The 24621-nt window shown below is 32.6% G+C and overlaps 1 protein-coding gene across 1 annotated transcript in view; it reads right to left on the reverse strand.

Annotated features, from left to right (window-relative positions):
- Positions 1-24621, reverse strand: part of TLK1 (tousled like kinase 1) — a 143444-nt gene that overhangs the window by 31959 nt on the left and 86864 nt on the right. The window contains exons 4-10 of the mRNA XM_079135020.1: positions 13967-14042; positions 10568-10614; positions 8766-8861; positions 6969-7058; positions 4660-4752; positions 1444-1554; positions 1196-1332 (exon numbers count right to left, since the gene is read on the reverse strand). Of these exons, the coding sequence (XP_078991146.1) occupies positions 1196-1332; positions 1444-1554; positions 4660-4752; positions 6969-7058; positions 8766-8861; positions 10568-10614; positions 13967-14042 (650 nt within the window). The remainder of the gene's footprint in view (positions 1-1195; positions 1333-1443; positions 1555-4659; positions 4753-6968; positions 7059-8765; positions 8862-10567; positions 10615-13966; positions 14043-24621) is intronic.

Raw genomic sequence — 24621 nt, forward strand, 5'->3', positions numbered from 1 at the left:
CTGTCAACAATTTTTTTCTCTTTTCATTATTATTTCCACATTATCAGGAGTCATTCTACAATTCAATTCAGATCACAAACACTACATATAAACCTTTAACACTGTCCATTATTCACAGAATTAAAACTTAAGCTCTAGCATCACAAGGACACTGTCCTCATTGTGTTATGCTTAATACCTAAGCATACCTATACTGAACAAAAACTCAAAAATCTGTTGAGAGAGAAGTTCATTTTTTTTAACAAGTTTCAAGAATGAGTGTTTGAAGCAGCATTGTTGATGTGATACCATGTGAAATAGACTTTGCTCTGTTTTTCATAATGGGATTGACTCTGGGAAAGCTGATGTAGAATTCTGGCATATTCCTGCTTTTCTGATTTTTATAAATTTCCCAGCAAATGAAAGAAAGGAAGAACAAACGAACAAACAAATCAACAAACCAACGGGAGCAGCATAGGTCCTGGCTCCTTTAACACAGAGACAGTCAACCTATCCTTACCTACCACCATCTAAATTCAAGAAAATGAGGTGATAATTATTTCTTTGTATTAAAGTTTACCTTTGAAATGCTAAAGTCGTCACATGTTCAGTTCAATTGATTTGAGTTATCCTATCTCAGGCGAAAGAGAAAAAATTCCTTTTCCTTAGGAATAGAGAGCAGGTAAGGGCTGAATATTAGCACTTATGAAGGACAGAATGAAAAAAATAAAATTAAGTAAAAAGCCAGGTGTAACAGCACAAGCCTTTAGTTCCAGCAGTAGAGCAGCTGAGGTAGGAGGATCACTCAAGCCCAAGAGTTCAAGACCAGCCTGGGCAACATAACAAGACCCCACCTCAAAGAAAAACAAATAAATAAAATAAGAGGTATGTAGAAAAATCCTGGGAGACAGACACAGACACACACACACAACCCTTCCAATGAACATCAAATTTCTAACAATTTTTCTCCCCAAATTATCACCTATAAAGTTAGAATGTTGGTTTATATTTTGGAAAATCAGAATACTACGTTACAGATGAATGCAAATTAATCAATAAGACTGTTTAAAGCTAAAATTGTTAACACCGGTTCCTTTGAAACAGTAAGAAGATGATGTTGAATGTAATTCCAAATTTATAATATTTTAAAGTAATGAAAACCCAAAGAAATATTAATTTTTTAAAATATAAGAATGACTAAAAAAGAATGACTAACTTCACAAGATTCTGAAATGCAAAACCATCTGTCCACTGTTCAGTAAATGAAGCGCCATGTCTAACTGTTGTAAAGTGCCCAAGGCGTAATCTATCTTGCATACTCTTCTCTCTGCTCGACAATTTTTCTTGTGTACTCTGAAAAAAAGAGGAAACATCATTGTTCAATTTTACTCACTTAAATTTTAAAAGCATACAAGACAAAAGGGGCTAGGGAAGCAGGGAAAATTTAGTGAACTTTGAACTTACCTTTTCAATAAGAAGTTTCTTGCTCATTGATATGCACTTATTTAATCGTTCTTTGTATTTTTCAAGTAATTTTTGTTGATCATCTATTTGCCGTCTGAGATCACAGTTAGCCTAAAACACATAGAAAATGCAAAAGATCTAGTATTTGTGTCTATGAAAATTTTATTTTTTTTCCCCCCCAGAACTAGGGATTGAACCCAGGGGTCATTTCTCACTGATCTATATCCCCAGTTCCTCCCATTTTTTAAGACAAGGTCTTACTAAGTTGCCAGGGGGACCCTCAAACTTGAGATCCTTCTACTTCAAACTCCTGAGTAGTAGGGATTACAGGCATGTGCCACCACACCCAGCTCTTAGAAGTATTTTTAATGTTTTGAACAAATTGTTTGCAGATAGGATTAATAAAATTAAATCATCTGAGCATGATGCTTTAAAAAAAAAATCAAGCCTCCTTACTAAGGGATAATAGAATAAATTTAACTCAACTCTGTGCTGGAAAGTATATGAAATTTGTATACATATTCCATATATTCATATCCACATTCTAAGGTATATAACATGAGCTAAGTTAAGTAAGTTATCTAAATCTAAGTTCAGTTTTCTTATTTCTAAACAGGGGCAACACATCTACCTCAGTTAAAAACACATGAAATATGGTAAAGAATGTGTATTAACACTTGGGAACACTGAGCCAGGCACAGTGGCATGTACATGCCTGTAAAATTCTAGCAACTTGAGAAGCTAAGGCAAGAGGATCACCAGATGAGGCTGGCCTGGACAACTTAGAGAGACCCTTCCTCAAAATAAAATAAAAGGGGTTGGGGATGTAGCTTAGTGTAGAGCTTCTGTGGTTTCAATCACCATTACCTTAAAAATAGTTGTTTTTTTTTTTTTTTTTTTTTTTTTTTTTAAAGAAAAAAATATGAGTGCTTCCCTGATTTTTATAAATTTCCTAGCAAATGAAAGAAAGGAAGGAAGGAAGGAAGAATGAACAAACCAACCAACAAACCAATGGGAGCAGCCTAGCTCCTGGCTCCTTTAACAGAAACAGTCAACCTGTTTTAAGTGTTCTCTCTTATTTTTTGGGGGGGGTGCTGGGGATCGAACCCAGGGCCTTGTGTTTACAAGGCAAGCACTCTACCGACTGAGCTATCTCCCCAGCCCCATGTTCTCTTAAAATAATAAACATCTTCTCTATTAAACTTGTAGATGATGCAGTAAGTTGCTTATCTAATAACTATCTCCACCATTCTTTGGCAATAAGATACCAATTCTGTTTACCTCTGTAGGCAGTCATGCTCAAAGAGGCCTCCCTCTGATTAGTCTAGTACAATCTAGACTATAGTCTGGAAGGCTTGCTGAGACCCACTCCTGGCAGTTTTCTGAGTTAACAGGTCTAGGAAAAGGACTAAAAATTTTCATTTCTAACAAGTTCTCTAGTCATGCTGCTATTTGGTCTGAGGACTATAATTTGAAGTTGAAGAACAATAGGTCTAGGCAAATCACAGAAGCAGCTAAAAAATTTAGCTTGAAAGTGCTGGGAGACAATAACTGCCAACAGAAGTAATTCATACAAGATCAACAAACTGTGTGTATGTGTGTGTGTATATACAATGTGCATGCATTTACCTTGAAAAACTAACTCTAAAATTTCTCTAAGACTACAAAGGGCCCAAAATAGTCAAAATGAAGTAGAATATATTTGTTGAATCACTTATCAAGTTTAATATAAAGCTACAATAATAGTGACGATCACCCAAATTCTTAATAATGGAAATCCAATGTTTTATTCTGAATTGATATGTGCCTAGCTAAAAGATTACATTTCCAGTTTTCCTTGTAGCTAAGGCTGGTCCATGAAACATACACAAAAGTAGTTTGACTAAACATCCAAGAACGCTGCACGTGGTACTGTTACTTTTTGTTCTTCCTCACCTCTTTCTGATTTCTGCTTAAACACTGTTTTAAACCTTATATTACTAAGTCTTGGCAAGGATTATGGGCATTAAGATTCCTTCTGGACCACTACAACTGGGAGTGTAAATTGATGCAACCACTTTGGAAAAATCTAGTATTATAAAGTGAAGTAGAAGATGTTCATGCTCTGTAATATTGCTATGTCTTCCCTAAGCATAAATAACAGAAAAATTCTTGCATATCTGCCCTACAAGATAAGCATATTCTTAGCAGAATTATTTATATTAGAAAAAAGTGAAAACAAAATGTCAACTAAAAGCAGAAAAGATACACAAATCATGGCATATTCATAGAGTAATGCCTTACCATATAGCAATGAAATGAATAAAACTACAGCTATACCCATCAATGTGAATGACCCTCCCTCCCGTATATAATGTTCAGTGAAAACAAGTTGGGCAAAAGAATCTACGTAGGATAATTTCACTTAAATAACTTTCTAAATCAACCTGAAATAATATACTACTAAGAATGTATACACATATTTAATATAGGTGTAAAAAAAAAAACACAAAGGCAAGATACATACAAATTTAGAATAGATTAATGGTAAAGAGATATGAGAGAGCAAATGGGACAGGATCAGGAAAGACACTCTGGATGTTCTAAAGGAGGAGTATGGTAGAATCCTAGGTGTTGATTTTATTGAGTTTCTACACCAATGGTTCTCAATGCTTAATTAGAACAGTCTATAGCAGTTTTTAAAAATAAACATCCAAGTTCTATCATATCAATTTGATCAGAACTCCTCATGTAAGAGTTCAGGCATTATCAGTATTTCTATCCTTTCCATCTGGTGATTCTAATAAACAGCAAGGAATAAGAACTACTGCTTTACACCTTATTCACATTATGACTACACTTTTGGATATATTTTAAAATAAAGTTTCCATTAAAAATCTCATAGGACTGCAGCAGTTATTTCATTCTCTATAGTATCAGATATCAGGCAGGCATATAACAAAAATCAATTAACTTTAAAACTAACAGGAAATGGTTATCTGTCTGATGAGTAGTTGATAATACAAAAGCAAATTTTAAAGACTTCCTTCTATTTCTTCATCTAATAAGAAATAATAAAATAATTTTAAAGTTGGTATTATCAGTCATATACGTACACTACGAGATCAAGCTTTTTTTTTTCCAGCTACAGAATACTTTACCATGTTTTTTCTCATTAGTTTCACTGTTGACAAACAATTTTGGTCAATTTTTTCTACTCCATGACTCATTACTTACCCTGAGCAAATCATCAATACGACCTTCCTTTTTTTCCAGGTCCTGATTTTTATTATTTTCTAATGCTGCTAATTTCAGCATTGTGAGATCAGTCTAAATGAAAGAAAGTTATTTTGTTATTTCCATTATACATACTATTGCATACAAACATAAAACTAGATTTTATTTGACTTCCAAAAGCAAACAAAAATGTGTTATATTTGTATGTAAAGGGTATCTCAAAAAGTCTTAGTGCAGTTTTAAGCTTTAATAACTTCAGAAGCAGAAATGCTAAACTTAGAAAAAAATGTTAATTATTTAGAATACTGGTTTCTCATTAAAACTCAATATAGCCGCTGCTTTGTGCTATATATGACTCTAGTTGATTCTTGAACTTTGTGAAAAACTTAAAAAATTGGGGGGTTATCAAAGATTGAACAGGGGCATTCAAACACTGAGATATATTCCCAGCCCTTTTATTTTGAGTTAGGGTCTTGCTGAGTTGCTTAGGGCCTTGCTAAGTTGCTGAGGCTGGCCTTGAACATGTGATCCTCCTGCCTCAGCCTCCTGAGCCACTGGGATTACAGGATGCACCACCATACCTGGCTTAAAATTTTTTTTTTTTTTTTGTTTGATTCATTCTGTTATTTTTTCCCTTCCCCCCACCCCTCCCACCCCTCTTTACCCTCTATACAGTACTTTCTTCCTCCATACTTGCCCCCCTCCCTAACCCTAACTCTAACCCTAACATTAACCCTTCCCTCCCCCCTTTTATGTGTCATCCTCCACTTATTAGCGATATCATTCGTCCCTTGGCTTTTTTAAATTGTTTTTTAATTGACGAATAAAAATTGTATATATTTATGGCTGACATCATGTTTTTAAATATTTGCACACTGTGGAGTGGCTAAATTAAGTAATTTAATACATATCTTTTTATGTGTGATGAGAATACTTAAAACCTATTCTCTTAGCGATATTTATACACACAATAACTATAGCTACCATGGCGTACAAGAGACACCTTGAATTTCTTCTTAACTCAAATTTTGTGTCCTTTGATTAACATCTCAAAACCTTCTATGAATGCCCAGAGACTGAAAGGAATGCCCTGTACTTATAATCCTGGTCAAAAGGGGTTTCATAAATATACAATGGTTTGAATATGACCCTACAAATAAGAGTCGAATGGAAATAAAACTGGGAAGCCCAAGCTGGTCAAGCAACAGGATCTTACTCTCTCAATCCCAAGTTTAAAAAAAAAAAGGTTATCTAGAAACTGTCACATGTAAAAATTAAAGTAAAAATCTTGGAACTGCAAGAGTGGGATCCTAATTAGAGTAAGACATACTTCATTTTTATATAAATATGTCAAAATATACTCTACTATCCTGTATAACTAAAAAGAACAACAACAACAACAAACCTTAGCACTGAGCTGGTGGTGCAGTTTAGTGTTAGAGCATGTGATTAACAAGCATAAGGCCCTGGGGTTCAATCCCCAATACCAAAAAACAAAAACAAAACAAAACTTAGTACCTAATTCAAAAGTCATGAAACTCAATAAAAAGTGTAACAGATATCCAAATAAATCAATTTTCAAAAGGGTTTCTAACTTGCAGCATATATGAGTATATATATATATATATATATATATATATGCAAATGAACTGCATTAATGTCTACTTCTAAAAAACATGTAGTATCACTAAGATATCAATTATAGATACTCAAATGCTATGTTCAAAGACAATCAGTAAAGAGAAATAACAAATTAAGGGTGCTCTGATTATGTGATTTGTTTAAAACTTCTATGTATTTGACAGTGTGTAACAAAGGACAAAGTAATAGTAAGTTGTAATATGTTGGGTGTTTCAATTTTTCCCTCCCTTCCTAAATGTTTTACTGTTGTTTAGTATGTTAGTTTTCTTGATGTTTAACTTTATGTTTAAAACAATAGTAGATGTCTCAGTTCTCAGTATAAAGTCATCAGGGGTAGAGTTAGGGTTAGGGAGGGGGGCAAGAATGGAGGAAGGAGGGACTGTATAGAGGGAAAAGAGGGGTGCGAGGGGTGGGGGGAAGGGAAAAATAACAGAATGAATCAAACAACATTACCCTATGTAAATGTATGATGACACAAATGGTATGCCTTTACTCCATGTACAAACAGAGAAACAACATGTATCCCATTTGTTTACAATAAAAAAAAATTAAAAAATAAACTTAAAAAAAAAAAAAAGTCGTGCAGTGTTTCCTAGAAGCCATAAAAACTATTTATTAATTACTATATAATTAATTACTATTTATTAATTAAACTAGTTATTAATTACCTGAGTAATTTTAAAGGATAACTGCTTTGGTTGTACAACAGGGTGGTCCCCAAAAGCTAAAGCAGTAGGGGAAGGGCTATTCGGTCGAACCTGAAAAAGAACACATATTAAAATGTTTACCTTAGCAGAAAAAAAGGTTTCTACTTGGTAGTAAGTACCTAACACTTCTCATAAAAAAAAAAAAAAAAAAAAAATCAGGATAATACCTGAATGAAAACATAATTTACTTTTTAATCACCATTTATTCAACAAGAACTCTCTTTTTTTTTTTCTCCTTTTTCTCTTTGGGTACGGAGATTGAACCCAGGGACACTCAATCACTGAGCTACATTCCCAGCCCTATTTTATATTTTATTTAGAGACAGGATTTTACTGAGTTGCTTAGGCCTCCCTGTTGCTGAGGCTGACTTTGAACTCGTGATCCTTCTGTCTCAGCCTTCTGAGCTGCTGGGATTATAGGCATGTGCCACTGTGCTTGGGAACAAGCATTCTTTGAGTATCTCCTATGTAAGGCCCAGAAAGAAAGAACTACAACCATACATTTCCTCACTCAAGGAGCTTATATAGTGCCAAAAAAGAAATCTTAATGCTTTCAAACTGTTTAAAACAAATTAAGACCAAATAAAATTGTTTCAAAACAAAAATATCAAAAACAAATTATGGTGGTTCAAAAGGAAAAAACAAAAATATCTTAATACAGAATTCTTAGTAACAGGAATAATGACCATAAGTAGCTTGATAATCAGTTTGTTAATGTGTCTTAGGGTTTATCTAGTTACTAGTTTAAAAACACACTCATTGAAAGCAACAGAATATAACATTGTATCAATGCTATCATCATAATTATTTAAAGTTACTACTGAATCTTATGCCTTACTTTGTACATGTGTTGTATGCAAGGGACAAAAAGAAGAAACAGACACAAGAAACATAAACAGGGTGCCTGAATAAAGAAGTGAAACTATGACTTTCAAAAATTCGTAATTTATCTTTAAATTACTAAAAGTCAACTTTACTTTTCTAGTCAGATACTGAATTTTCACACGAAGTAAATAAAAAATAAAATCCAACATGAAAAACAATGCACATAAAAGAACCATGTCTCAAAATGTTAGAAACAAATTGAAAAGTTATGAAATTGGCCAATGTCCTTCTCTCCTATGTTTAACTAAACAGTCTACCTTTTTCTTAAGGATTTCCAGAAATGATTTATACTATTATTTTCATGGATAAGAAATTTAATTGATAAAAAAAGTTAAGTCAGAAATCAATAACTGACTACAGAATGATTCAAGAGTTATTTATTTATCTTAGTCCCAGAGGTTCAACAGCATTCTTTTAGAGAAAAAAATACTTCTTGGATATAATTAATTCAGGAAATCTTAAGCAGCTCACTTCCAAAAACAAAGTTTTTCTGGGGGGCAGAGATAGGGGGCACTCAACCTCTAAGCCACATTCTCAGCCCTATTTTGTATTTTATTTAGAGACAGAGTCTCATTAGGTCGCTTAGCTCCTTACTTTTACTGAGGCTGGATTTGAACTCACCATCCTCCTGTTTCAGCTTCCCAAGCCACTGGGATTACAGGCATGTGCCACCATGCCTGGCTCAAAAACAAAGTTCTAATGGCATCAGATCATTAGAAGAGATTCAACTGACCTCACAAAATAATTTTTTATAACATAAATATTATTTTACACAGAACTTCCCAATAAAAACAATGAATTATACAAGTCATTCAGTGTATATGACCTCCCGGAAGACAAAGACTTACAACATGAAAAAACAGAAAAACTTACAGATGAGGAAGGAGTGGAATGTGAATGTGAATTCTGAGGAGAGCGGATTGCAGGAGGTATGCCTCTTACTGGACTTGAGCCATTTCCACCCTGGTACTGAGGAAAAGAAAAAGGGAAAATCACTATTTATTAAAATAGGATTAGATAGTTGTTATTTTTAGACACCTCGTTAAGAATTAAATGTATCTTATTTTATATGCAACACTGAGGATCAAACCCAGGACCTTACACATGCTAGCCCTATGTATATCTTTTTTTAATTCATATCAAGTAGACAATTTAAACAGGTTCAAAAAAAAAACAAAACTAAGATCAGTTATGGTCATGTTCTAAAAGACTAAGAGAATACTGATCACAAAAACATGACAAGACTACATCTGATAAAGATATTTATAACTTTATATTCTGACTATAATTTGTTATTGTGGTCAAGTCAAAGACAAATTATCTCAGAGCAATGAACATGTTTTATTTTTACCTATGTTTTTAATTTTTTCTATAAAGCTCAATATAGTTCGCCTGAAAATGTTTTTTTGAATCAACATGGTCCCTAATTCCTTCCAACAAATTGTAAATTGTTCACATGTGAAATTTAGTGAACATAATCAATTATCTTAAAATAGAATCATCATTCTCAAGGTCTATTAAAAATCCAAATGTTCATGGCACTATATAAAAGAAATATATGGAATGAGTTCCTTTTAAAAAGTCATTCTTTCTTATAAAAGGCATGAGTTGGCTGCATCTAAAGTGAAGCCAACAAATCTGTTCCATAGCTACCTTTTTCATTTCTCAAGTTTCTGTATCAAGAACAGAAGAAAACAATTTGCTGTTACTGGCTTTCCTTTAAGAATATAGTTTATTGTCTACTTCATTTTTTATTTAATTACTCACTTAACTTTGACATGAACAACAGAGATAGGGACTTCTTAGTGTTTATTAAACAATTTCCCACAAGCTAAGAATTTTGTCTCATTTATTTTAACTGTAGTGCCTAGGATAATGCCCAGCACATAGTAGGCATCCAAGAGATATTTATTTTAATTGACTCTACTTTTTGCAATGGTTGTTAATGAAATTAACACTGAGTGACTGACCTCAACTAAAGGGCATTAGGTAATTTATTGTCAGCAACAGTTTTATCTTAGATTCTATAAACAATGGAGAAATAAAAAACAAACAAAACAACTTTTTAAAATTCAGTTATTGCCTTAATCAATCAATTCTGCACTCACCCTCAAGTAAGTATATATTTTTCAACTGAATGGATCATATCTGTTGTTTTAATAATCACATTAATTTGTTCTACTATAAAGTTGAAAGTCAAAAGTATTTCTATGTAGAAGCAAGAAAACATACCAAATTGGCTAAAACTCCAAATGTTCACTCCTTATTGTCTTCAGGGATTCTAAGATTCAAATCCCTCTGAATATTTAATCTCCATTCACAGGGCTCAAGGTTGGTGGTGTGTGATAAAGCCTGTATTAATATGAGACAGCTAGCAAACTTTTAAGTTCTATTCTCTGTTTTTCCCTTTAGAGTTTATCTTTAGGTAGGCTACTTTGTAGTTTCACCTTTTATAAAACAGAAATTTGTACCTACTTAGCCTATCCAATGGGTTGTTATAAGTAAATTTGTGAGAAAGTACTTTGAATGTTACATATGTGTCATGCCAATGAAAAGGTATTATCACATAGTACTAAACCTCTGCTCAAAAGTTGGCCTTGTGCTTCAAGGAAATATTTAGCTCACAGTAAAATTACATTGAATTAGGAATTAGAAACAATTCTCAATGAACTTACTTCAAAATAGTCGCTAATTTTGTGGCCGCGTCCCCCAATACTTTTTCCTAAAATATAAAAATAAAAAATTGTATAAAGTCAGTCATGATTATCTACCATATATAACACCAGAAGGAAAATGTGCCAAACAGTAAAACTCCTTAATGCACACACACAAAAAATCTATTTAATAAAAAAGCATATATTTTAGTAGGGTAGTGATAAACATCAAAAAATAATGAATCCTTTGGAGATCAGGTTTTTTCCCCCATTTTTATTGGTGCATTATAGTTGCAGATGTACAAAATAAGAAGGATGCATTGTTAAATATCCATATATGCATACAATGTATTAGTAAGATCAGATTTTTAAAAAATCAAATAACATTTTAAAAGAAACACACCAATTTTTAAAAGTCCCAATTATTGTGATATAAAGCAAATAAATGAAAAGGGATTTCTCAGAGTTTTTGTTGATGCTAATTTCTGCTTTGGTACTGGAGAATAAACCCAGGACTTTGCCCGTTCTAAGCACATACTCTACCACTGAGCTATGATCTCTGAAGCAGGGGAATCCCTGTTTTAAAAACATTATTAATACTGCCTAATGAGTACTAGTTAAAAAAAAATAGTGAATTTAAAAGCTAAGTGGTAACTGCATAACTGATAAGCTAATTCATTCTTGGTAGAAATAAAAAATTTGGTTAATATAAATTAAAACATAATATGTGTCAAACTGACAACATGCCTTCAAAATAAATGCTATTTTATAAAATATATTTTGATTTTCTAAAAAGTATTTCCAAATTAATAGGATATGCTTTAATACACTAAATTTTAAATACTGCTCTTATAACATACTGATAAAGTGAACCAGGTCATAACAGATCACATTGCTCTTTTAAACATTTGCTCTAAAATGGAGCCTTCATTAGTTTTATAAGTACTTAATTAAGAACTTGTTAATAAAGATGGGATTTAGAGAAGTTTTTGTGGAGGAAAGGCATCCATCTTAATCAGAACTATGTAGAATACATGATTTTTTCAAGTTACAATAAACTAATGATATCACAGCCAAAAGATTTGTATAATATAAATAAATACATGACTATCAATTCAATACTGGCTTATATTCATGTATTCATTTATTTTAGCTGACAAATATTTCTTAAGTAGTTACTATGTGCCAGGCATTACTGAAATGAATGACCAATATCCTTATAAGTTCAAAAACCTTAAATTGTTTCTTGGAAAAAGGTAGAGGAATTAAAAAAAAAAAAAAGTACTCAGAATTATAAACTATATCTAAAAATTTGGAACAATAGTTTTGTAGCAATTCATTTAAAGGTCTGGTAGGACTATGGAACCAGTTTTGTATCAAAGAAACTTCCTTGTTATCTATGATAACTTCTCTGTAGATTAAAGAGGAACATCTATTAATGTTCGGGATGTCTACCCAGAAGCTCTTTCTTCAATCCTTTTCCCTTAACTTAGAAGAAGCTGGCTTCTATACAGTCCCCACTCCCAGTTCCTCTTTTCCTCCTTATGAGAAATCCAATTTTGTTCAGATATATATTTTGTTCGGGAAATCAGACAATTCTGTGGATGACAGGAAACACAAAGAAAAAAACCAACCCCCTCCCCCCCCAAATAGGTTCCTAAAGACATGTTGGCTTCACCAACTCAGAAGCCCCATGCAAAGTGAGATACACCCTTTCTCCACATAGTCCATATTTGTAAGGGTAATACTTTATGCCATTTTCAGTTTCAGAGATGGGCCTGATTTCTCTAAGGGCAATAGTATCTCTGTAGGACATTACTAGTTTTAGAATGGAAACATGACCCAATCTGGTCAATATGGTGATAGTGGAGGCTTGCTCTGGACCTGAAGAAGCTTATTCCAAATGGGTGGGGATGGGAAGGACACAGAAAGCCAGCCTGTCTCCAAAGCAAATACTGAGTGAAGAAGAAGAAATGAATAAATCTAATTTAGGCAACCATGCTAAAACTAGAAAATCAGACAATTCTGTGGATGGCAGGAAACACACAAAGAAAAAAACAAAAACTCCCAAAATCATAGGTTCTTAAAGACAGGTTGCTCAACCAACCCAGAAGTTCCACCTTTTTCTGGAACTTGCTTTTGAGGTGACTTTAATCTGCTGTTGAAATGACTATAACTAATATATCTTTAAGTTACAACTTGGGGAACTATGTTACTATCAAAAAAGGAGTCGCATACAAAGCGAGATACAAAGTACTACACGCTAAAGAAAAGGCCCTACAATCCTAAAAAAAAAAAAAGGTGCCAATTAACCCCTTCCTTCCACAAAGACAGCTGCTATAAATATGTTCCTTGATTCAAGTGCCATATATAAAGGTTCTTGGTCCTTAGCCAACTAGAGATTGACTCCAAAACATATAACATTATATATAAAATCATCATTCTACATGAGTTAAGAGCCTAATTTATTTTGAATGCCCAACTGTTTTGTTGTCCAGACAAGAGATTTTTTTAAAAATTAATTATTTATTTTTTTATTTTTTACAGAATGCATTTTCATTCATTGTACACAAATGGGGAACATCATTTCATTTCTATGGTCATACATGATGTAGATTCATATCATTCGTGTAATCATACATGTACATAGTGTAATGATGTCTGTCTCCACCATTTTTCATATCCCCCTCCCTCTCATTTCCTTCTACATTATCTAAAGTTCCTCCATTCTTCTCTCATCCCCCACTCCCCCAACCCTATTATATATCATCATCCACTTATCAGGGAAAACATTCGGTCTTTGGTTTTTTGGGATTGTCTTATTCCACTTAGCATGATATTCTCCAATTCCATCCATTTATTTGCAAATGCCATAATATTATTTTAATCTATTGAAAATGCTTTTCTTAGCTCTTATCACAAAAGGCAGGTATGTAAGAAAGGATGAAAAATGAGTATGAAGAGAAAAACTTTAGTCTATTTTTAAACAACTTTTTTTTTAATGAAAGAAAAGAAGAAAATGGAGTACTTGTTTTAAAGTGAGATTTAAAGATTTTATTTAAAAACAAGAAGCCAGTTCAATAATATAATTCATATAAAGACGGATAAATGAAAGGCAATAAAATAATGCTTGCTAGATTTCAAAATGATACTTGTCTTTCTAGGACACAACTGAAAAATAAGGGAAATGTCAAAAAGCGTAAGCTAACTACCTATGGCACAAAAAGATTGTATAATTATTTCTTATACAAAGAACAGTCCTAAGCTATTATAAATGCAGAAATTATACATCAGCTATCTATAGAATACACAAAAACATGAAATTATCTTTTAACAAATCTGAATATTAATTGGTTAAAAATCAGAATGATTGATTATAAATGCCTACAGAGCTCAGAAGGAAGATGTTGCTCTGCTTACCCTGACTACTTTCATTCTGGTTTTCTGCTTTTCTCTTTCTTCCCCTGGATGATTCCGATTGTTTCTTCTCTGGTGTCTAAGGAAATAAGTTAACATAATTTTACATTACAATTATAAACAAAATTAATTACTATCAATCTGAAAATCATTTTTATTTTCAAGGCCAATAGTGTTCAACAGTGCTCATGGGAGGTAAACATAGTTATTGACATACAGTTTATTTAAAAGATAAAATTTCCTATTCCATAAATATAAAAAATTTCAAGTGTAGAAAATCTTATACATATTACCTGAAATTGACATTTACAAAATTTGATTTAACATGCATAAGAAATCTGAGAGTAATTAGCCTTTACAAGATGCCCTTCAAATCCTTAACTAGATAGGGCAAAGAAATTAAAATAAAATCACCTTAACTTTTTCCTATTTCTTTTCTATTACATATATTTACCTTATAAAAGTAAACTTGGAAGAGAAAAGGGGCAGAATGCAAACTAACATATTCAACTAAAAATTACCAGTCACCTAAATGCCTAGAATTATTATCCAAAAATAATTAGAGTAAATTCATAGACAAAACTCTAAATCAGGGGTCAACAAAGTAGGGCCAATGAGCCAACTCTGTTTAGCCACCCATTTTTGTACAGCCCACGAAAAATGCATAGTTTTACATTTTTAGATGGCTGATTTTTTAAAGATCCAAACCAAGAATACTTTATGATATGAAAACTCTAAGAAATTTTGATTTCAGTGTCCACAACAAAGTTTTATTGGAACACAACCACTCTCTTCATTTCTGTATTGTACATAGCTGCTTTCACATTACAACTGCAGGGCTGAGCAGCTCCAACAAGAGATGGTGAAGCCCATAAGGTCTAAAATATCTGGTCCTTTACAGAAAAAGTTTGCAAACTCCTGCTCTAGGTGGTGGCTCTGCTCCCATTACAGGTCAGTTCCTTGAACAGACAGCAAGTATTTTTATTAGGCTAACACAAATTTTGTGGAGCCTGACAAAATGTCTGCTTAGTCAAAAATTAAAGCTCAAGAGCAAAAGCAAAAGGCAATGGCTCCAAGCCCTCAAATTCTAAAAGCCTGGTTACGTAGCTCTGGTGCCAGAACAATTTCTTAACTTAATAGGAGCTCAAGAACTATTTGAATAAAAGAATGAATCACATTAGGCAACTTAAAATAAATCTCTTAAGGCACTGTGGTCAACAAATAAGGAGGAAATCAAGTTCATATTTTTATATATCTTTGTAGCCCTGATTAAATAGCATGACAACCTAATTCTTATTGAGAATATATTGTTCCCCTAAGTATCATTCTGGGCATTTTAAGTTCTCTAATCTCCATTCTGCCAACAAGATAAGAGATTCAGAGAGGTTGTATGGAATGCTACTATCTGAGTTCTCTAAAGACAAACATTATTTCTCCTCCCCATCTCACCTTCCCACTGCATGTCCACATATAGTTATTACTTGATAAATGCATAAATGAATATTAAATAACTTACTCAAGGTTAAATCTACTAGGGTGGCAGAGCCAGTATTCAAATCAAATTCAGTTCTGTGAAATTCCAAGGCCTGAATGTTCTTTCAATTTTCTCTATGTGACATGCTACACTCCCTACATCAAGAACTAACTAAATTAATTGACTATGCAAAGATACCTGTCAATTTACTTGGGAAGGTAGACTGATATACCAGCAATGTAGAATATATAGTCCAGTAGTTTAGTTCATTGTCAAAATTACCAAACTCAAAGTTAAACGATAAACAATATTGTTTTTCTAGGAATAAAAATATCACCAAATAAAACTTCTAAATTAATTAATTAATTAAGAGTTCATGAAGAACCCTATGTCTATCATAAAACCAAAGAGGATCCCCAAAGAAATTCATTCATATTCTTCCCAACTTAATCTGTTAAAGAAATAATTTAAGCCCAAGAAAATATAATTTTTCAAAATTAGATGATATTAAAAATTATACTAATTTTTAAGCCTGACAGGTTCCTATTGGAATTCCATTTCAAATCCTGACTAATGACTTTTGAATAAAAAAAAACACAAAATATTACAATTCTGAAAAAGTTACACTGGAAACAATATATTTTAGTTAGAAGACCAAAGGAAGCATAATGTTCTAAATGGCCCCATACAATTTTCTAAAGTGCATTCTGAGGAACACTGGTTCAATGACAGGCTGAGAAGGCTAACAAGTGAGGGCTGAGGATAAGAGTATCCAACCTCGGTAAATAAAGTTAAGATTTCTTTACTACAGATCTTTCCAGAACCATTAAAATGCTAATGCTCAGGTTATCTCAAAAGGAGGAATAGTGTGCAAACATACTGTATAGCTACAAATTATCAAACTTGTCTAGGATAACATTCATTAAATACATCATTGGATTAAATACTATACTTTAGAATATTTAAGATTATTTATTAAAGAATAGATTACTTAGCAAAACTGCTTTTTTCTCTTTAAGGAAAAATTTCCCAGTATGGGAAAGTAGAGCACCCCTTTGGAGAAAATGTCACTTCATTAAAAAAACAAACAATAACAAAAACCCCACCAAATGCACTATGGTTATAGTACAGAAGAAAAGTGAAGAAGTTTACTTCCGTAAACGTAAGAAGAATTTGAGAATGGATAAGAAAAAAGTTTAATAAAATGAAAATTCATTTTATGACAGTAATGTACAAGAATCTGGAAAACTACAAAGTAAAAAAAATGAGAAACCTAGATGCATTACACTTAATCTATAAAGTGAATGTCTCCATTATATGAGGACCATCTGACCCTTCCCATGAACCTTAATCTTTTACTATGTATCCTACTACTACTACTCCCTAGTGCTGATCTTTCCCTGTGTTTTCACCTCAGAGATCCTCTACATAGATAAACTTAAGAGTTGTTCTCAGCATAAATGGACTATAATTTCCTAAAAAGCAAGTACCATGGGTCTCTGAATAAACTGAACCAGAATCAAACTCTAGATCCATTATTTACTATAACCCTTGGCATGATATTTAACTCAAAAGAATCAACTTTCTTATCAGTTTAAAATGTGATAATATAGGTATAGTAGGACTATAGAGATTAAATGAGAAACATATTTAGTTCATAGTATCAGCATATAGCGGGTATTCAACAGTATCAATAAGTACCTACATAAATGGCTATTCTATCAATTCAAATAACCATGAGCTTTATGTTTTAAAACTTTAATTATGTGTCGTATGCAAAGGATTACCAGTTTCTGCCCTAATAGCTTACAAGTAATTTGCAGAGCTTGCAAAATAGGTAACATTTTCTCTTTAAGGTTCTATTGACTATATATCAGACAGTAATTCATAACACCAGAAGCGTAAGTCACCACCAACCCTCAGGCAAATGTGCATTGAACAGTTTTTTGGTTTTGAATTAAATAATATGAGCAACATCTATATTAAACAAAACAAAAACTCTAAATGAAGCCCAGTGCTGCCAATTCATCCTGAGTCACAGGATGGGGCAGGGAGAGATAAGGCAAAAACTCACCAATCACCTTAGAGATTGCTGAGAAAAAGTTCAAAGAGCAATTTTCAAACTCTATTTCAGAGATTCCTTAGGGAAGAGAAGGTTGCAGCCCCAGAAGTTATTAAAGAGGAGGAAGAAGGAAGAGAAGGAGCGGGAGGGTAACATAAGGCTTTAGTCTACCAGAGACACACCCTGTACCACCTCCATCCCTGTCCCTGCAAACACAGCATCTCTATTTTAATATATTGGGATTCTATATGAGCTTTCCTTTGAAGAACCAGCTTGAGCCTTAAAAATGGTTTGAAAAACTACTTATTCATCATAGTCGATGATTTCCTTGAAGAAATCCAAAGGAATCAATCATACCACCCATGTTCTTAACAAAGTATAAAATTTGTACATATCAAATATTTCTTAAATAGAACATTTTCAAGCTTATTATTTCTTTTTCTAATAATGCTGTCATTTCTTCCTTCTCTACTTTTTCAGAACTAACCCACTAAAACTGACCACAATAAGGAAGGATTAGTATAGAAAGCAACATAGTAGGATTTGGCTTTAAAGTAAAAATGGAAAGAATATAGTAATTACAAAGTCAATGAATTTCAACACACAGTGGAACAGCAGTTAGCAGAAAATGAAGAAAGGAAAGATTAGTAGTCTTAAATCAATTTAGCTTTGTAAATCCCAGATTTGTAATCATACCAAAACCAGAATGCCTACTCTGGCATTTAAATGTTCCAAGACATTAGTGTGAACTTACACAGTAATTTCAAGCAGTTGAAAGCTTGTTCAATAAAACAACGACAAATTTAAAGTACTCATGAGATGACTAAAAAACAATCTAACCTAATGCTACAATTTTATTTGGAAATTAAGTCAATGATTATTAAACAAGGGTTTTACACCTAATCATGTGGCTTGTTTTATGTTAATGTTAGAATAAAAAGTCTTTCTTCAAAGCAAGCAAGACCAAGATTAAAGAAAAAAAGAAATCTTAATGCTGCCACAGAATGAGGGATATAAATCAATATGAATTATTCTTCTACAAGTCTCAAACTAGAGATACTTAAAATTACTTGCATAAATACATTACAGAGCTGGGCGCAGTGGCGCATGCCTGTAATCCCAGCTGCTCAGGAGGCTAAGGCAGGAGGATCAGGAGTTGAAAGCCAGCCTCAGCAACAGTGAGGTGCTAAGCAACTCAGTGAGACACCGTCTCTATATAAAATACAAAATAGGGCTGGGGATGTGACTCAGTGATTGAGTGCCCCTGAGTTCAATTCCTGGTATGCATAAATAAACAAACATACAAACAAACAAATAAATAAATAAAAATTGTTATAGTATGTGAAAAGATACTACAGCATCAGTGAAAAAGGAGGGAGTTTACTCTTCACTCAACCTTAGCTAGAGTTCATCAGGTCTGACTAAACAGATGATAACCAAAGTCAGATCTCATCATCTCTAACAAAATTGCTAAAAGAAAATACTTTTTACAAAAGCTACACTAATATTAAATAATATCTTTAAGAAAATATTCAATCCCGAAACTTATCAGAATGAATTTTGTGGGACCAATTCATTCAGGCAAAAATTGGTTTCAAAAATATAACTCACTGGCTGTTCCATGATTCATATTCATGGTATCAAATACAAGGTTACTATAATTTCAACAAATGGCATGGCAATGCAACTGGTAAAAACAATCCTCAATTTTTACCCATGTTTCTAGGCAAAATTTTTTGAACTAGATTGAGACAGGATAATGCTGGAGAAATATCTGTATATCTGTGTTACTTTAATGCCACACACCAAAACTGCACTGAACTAGAAAGGAAAATCTGGGTCCTTACAAAAATAGTCAATGTAAAATAGATGTTCTTTTCAAGAACATTAAATGGATAAGATGTTCTGTTTTTTGCCCAAAAACTTTTAACTTTAAAAAACTAGGTTAGAATAATGTACTATAAGAAAACAAATTCTGCTATGAAAATTTCTTGCTGTTTTGTATCCTATTTACATTTTGAAATATGTCCATTTTAATTCGTGGATGATACTGAGCTGGCACGACCTGAAATTCACATAATCTGTCTCTGTCCATGTGTCAAAACTTTAATATCAAGAACTATTATCTGGATTGTATGTTGTATTATGTGTTATATTACAAGTTTGCTTGAACTTTTTTTTTTTTGGGGGGAGGGTACTGGGAATTCAACTCAGGGGCACTCAACCATTGAGTCATATTCCAAGCCCTATTTTGTATTTTATTTAGAGACAGGGTCTCACTGAGTTGTTCAGCACCTCGCTTTTGCTGGGGCTGGCTTTGAACTTACGATCCTCCTGCCTCTGCCTCCTGAGTCACTAGGATTACAGGCATGCACCACTGTGCCCATCTTGCTTGAATCTTTGATCTCTAAAAGATCTGTTATATAGCTGACTTTAACATTTAGTATGAAAAGGTTGTGTATGCAACATTTTGGAATCCTAGTTTCAACAAGAGCACTTCCTTGCCATTCTTAGTAAATCAAATCAAGTCAGCAATTTGTAGTGTTATCTAATTTCTGCTGTATTGCATTTATTATTTAATAACATGTAATATTAAAGATGGTAGAGCACCAATAAGAAAGTGGGTAAACACCCAACTAAAATGTGGACTGTCTCACAGGTAAACATACCGATGTGCCAGTTCACAACATTTTTAAAAGCCTGAAGGATTTTCACTTTATTTTACACATGTACAGCATCCACAACCATATGTCTAAAAAAATACATAATATTAAAAAAATTACTCTTCATTTTTAAACTACCTTACTTGCTATCTCAAACTCTGGCTTCTTAAACTCTTATCACTTGGATCATTTAAATTTACATACATCAATGTTATATAGGAACATAAAAAAGTTTTCAGTAATGATTAAAAGTGATTTTGTTTGCTGTTTTCTTATGCAGCATAAATATTGACATTTTCCTGTCTATTGCTTTCTTTCCCTTAAGGCTTCTTTTGTTAAATGGTACTATACAATAAAATTAGAATAAAGCTGAATTTTCTCCCCTATTCAAATTATCCTGTCAGTAGTTTTCAAATCATACAACTAGAATAAAATAGCCATACAGAACAACAGCTGTTGGGAACTGAGTGGGGGGTAGGTTTGAGAAGCAACATTTCAAGATGATTTATTCAGGAAATTTTGGCATTTCTGGAGTACTTATGATAGCAAAATATGTAACATTGGTCTCACAACTTTGTCCCATTGTGATACCCATGATAAGAGTAACATTTTCCCATATATAATCCTACAAACATTCCCTTGAACACAAATCCCTAAGGCCCTTATTATACCACTATTTCTCTGTGATATTTTTAAATGTAAGTGCTGTGTCACAGAACATGCACAATTAAATTTTTAGATGCCAAACTGCATTTTCAAAGGCAGTATTAATCTATTTTTACACCAGTACTATATAAAAATGTTTACCAATCTTTCAAAATCTGTATCTAATGGGTAAAAAAGTATTGTTTTCTCTATAGCAAAGTAAACAATTGTAACCAGAAAAAATGTGATTTTTTTTAAAAGCTGTGTTATATATATTATAGCATTGATACTCAATGCTGACTACACATCACAATAATTTACAAAGCTTTTATTTGAAAGCTCATCTGAGTTTCCTGTCCAAATTTAATTACCTCTAGAAAAAGACCAAAGGAATTTTTATTTTTAAAGCGCCTAAGTGATGTGACTTTGATATATCATCAGGACTAGGAACAGTTTATCTAAAATAATAAGTCAATGTTTCCTGTATATTCCACTTTATAGAATCTCTAAAATTAAAAACATTATCCATAAAATCTTTGGTTAAAAATAGAGACCAAAAATTGTGACATACAGCAGAAAACTAATTAGGTTATAACAAGTCCAACAGGTTGTCATGGTTACTCGGTTATTTTAGAAAATGAAAATTAATCTCAAAGAAATTAGTAAAACACACACTGTATTGTGCTGACATAAAAATAATCTTTCTAGTATTTTTAACACTCTACACTAAAGGATAAAAAATTGGAATCAAATTTCTCAGTAATAACAACTTGTGCCAAATGCCCTTAAAACCAATCTAAAAGTAAAATCAGATTAAACATTTGTGAAGTGCTATGAGTCCAGGTTATTTTCTTAGATTGACAAATTTGATAATTACTATAAAAATATCTTACGCCTAAATATTTCCTCCACAATAACATTTTCTCAAAAGACTAACAAGGGTCATTTATCTAACTATTAATTCCCATACTACCTTAGTTAATAAAGTATAGTACAGTACTGACATTGAGGCCATTACTTTAAAATAAGACAGATACTTTGGAATGAGAATTCTCACTTCATTAACTTACTATCTATGTGACTATAGGCGAAATAATTACATTTCCTGTGCTTCTGTTTCCACATTTAGAGATATAAAATCTAGAAAGTTATAATCCAGATCTACAGTTAACTTGCTAAAATTTTCTCTTCTCCATTAATGGGATGGTCCTTAATTGTAAGAGATTTGTCCCCTATCACTAAGAAGATATTTGGCAATACCTGGAGATATTTTTGGTCACCACTATGGTAACAGGGAGGAAGGGGGCTAGAGGTATCTAATGTGTTAGAAGCATAGATGCTGCTAAGCATCTTATGTTGACCGCATAACAGTCTCTCACCCATCCCTGGCAAAAATACACAGCACAAAATGTTAAGGCTGAGAAATCTTCCTTTGATGAATATGGAAGATTTATTTGTAGCTGGCACATAAACTATCTGCATGGCATTTTTTTTTTTTACTTTCATGGTCTTCTGAATTTATAGTGAAAATTTCCAGAGGCTATGCAACACATGATAATATCACACTGATGATTTATAAATTGTGTTTTTCCACATTCCTGCATTCTAGTATTATAATTTTTTGTTTACATTTCCCCATTTTAAATAAAAGAAAAAGTTACAAGGAAATTCCAGGTATTTCATAGAGTACTTTCAGGACTAATAATTCATGTTTGATTATTAATAAGAAAGACAACAGATTTCATTTTCCTCCACTGAGAAAATTATATTTATTCACTGATGTTATGAAATACATCACTTTTGTTAAATAGGAAGCATGCTTGCCTTCAAGACAACATAGTTATTTCACATATTGTATAATATACACAGCAACATTGCTGCATTCTAAGCCTCAATACAATAATCAACTTAAAAATATTACTTTAGTAAGAGTTTTGATAAGCAGAAAGTGAGAAAATACTACCAGTAGGAACAAAGAGAAAAGACAGAGGAACTCATCAAAAAGACCACAAATATGTATCAGGCTGAAAATTTTTAGAAAATAATTTAGGCAACAGGATACAGAGAGTATTTCTTAAAATTGATGAGACCACTAAGGTGTCCAACATTTTAAGAAAGTCAACAGATTTCAATCAAAATAAGGTCAAAGGTAAAGTAATTTATTTGGGGTGAACAGAAATAAAAATGTAACTTACCATTATATTCAGTCTATTCATCACTAAATTCATTTTAAGTTCTCCTCTTTACTGGGTGTTCAGACTAAGGCATTAATTTTTTTCCAAGTTTTGGCAAATATATGTAGACAAAAAATTAATGGTAATTAAAAAAACAAATCTAAAACCTAAAATTAAAGCTATTATTACCTCTATTTTCAAATAGATCATAACTTCCAATTAATCTATTGTACCTAATTTGTTCAGGCTAACAACTATGAAGAGCAGAAAAAAAAGAAAGCATCAGAAAATAGAAGTTAGGTGTGGTGGCACACACCTATAATACCAGCTACTGAAGATGCTGAGGCAGGAGGAGCTCAGGTTGAGGCCCACTTTGGCAACGAAGCAAGACTCTGTGCCTCACAAAAAAAAAAAAAAAAAAAAAAAAAAGAAGGGAGAGAGAGGAAAAAAATTAAAGAAATAGGAAATCAAGAGATGAGAACATTTATAAAACAAGATAAAAGATAAAAACAGAAAATGTTCAAGATGCAATAATTTCTACGAATCCATAAACTGAAATCCTTCATGATAAACAATGTAAAAGCTCCAAATATATTTAGATAGACAACAAGACAATAAACAGTAATTTAACGCCAGGGGATAAAGGTTTGAGATTTGATAATTACCCAGTAGGTGCTAAAGAAAGATTTATTTTAAACATATATTGCTCAACTCTTATTTAAGTTATACAGCTGTATTATAAAAGATGAGTATTAAAGATTAAATTAAGCCAAAAATAGAATAATTATATATATATACTTTAGAAACATGAAAATTATGGCATATACTACATGTAAATACACATGTGCAAAGAGACACAACTGTTTTCTAATATTAATTAATGAAGATAATATAATTCAATGAAATTTATATTGTGACAATTATCCCAATCTCAGTAGAAAATAAGAGAAATATATTCTAGAACATCTAAAAGTAGAAGAGGAAAAATGGCTGTCGTATTAAATCATTATGAATTCCTTTTTTGCAGGAGGGGTACCAGGCATTGAACTCAGAGGCATTTGACCACTGAGTCAACATCCCTAGTCCTATTCTGTATTTTATTTAGAGACAGGGTCTCACTGAGTTGCTTAGTGTTTTGCTTTTGCTGAGATTGTCTTTGAACTCGAGATCCTACTGTCTCAGCCTCCCAAGATGATATACAGGTATGTGCCACCATGCCCGGCTCATAATAAATTCTAAAATAATTTATCTTTGCATCTTGGGCTCAGGACAAAAATCGTACAGAATCTAGTGAGAGAAGGTTGTATTTAGACAGGGAAGGGTTCTACAAAAAGAACAGCAAGTAGGAAAATCAAGGTAAATTCTAAAACATGGTAAACACTTATAATCAAGAAACACTAGCTTCTTATCCTCATAAAATGAAGAGGCAGATAAGCACATGAACATATTTCTAACTCCTTCAAGTACTATTCTAAAACCTTTAAATAAGGGTTGGGTGTTGGAAGGACAGCTTTGTGGTAGAGTGCTGGCCTAGCACGTATGAGGCCCTGGGTTCAATACTCAGCATGCATGCATGAATAATTAGTAAGTAAATAAAAGATAACCTATTTTTATTGTGAAGTAGATGACATTATTAGATA

This window comes from Sciurus vulgaris (assembly GCF_902686455.1).
Source record: "Sciurus vulgaris genome assembly, chromosome: 3".
Classification (NCBI taxonomy): Eukaryota; Metazoa; Chordata; class Mammalia; order Rodentia; family Sciuridae; genus Sciurus; species Sciurus vulgaris.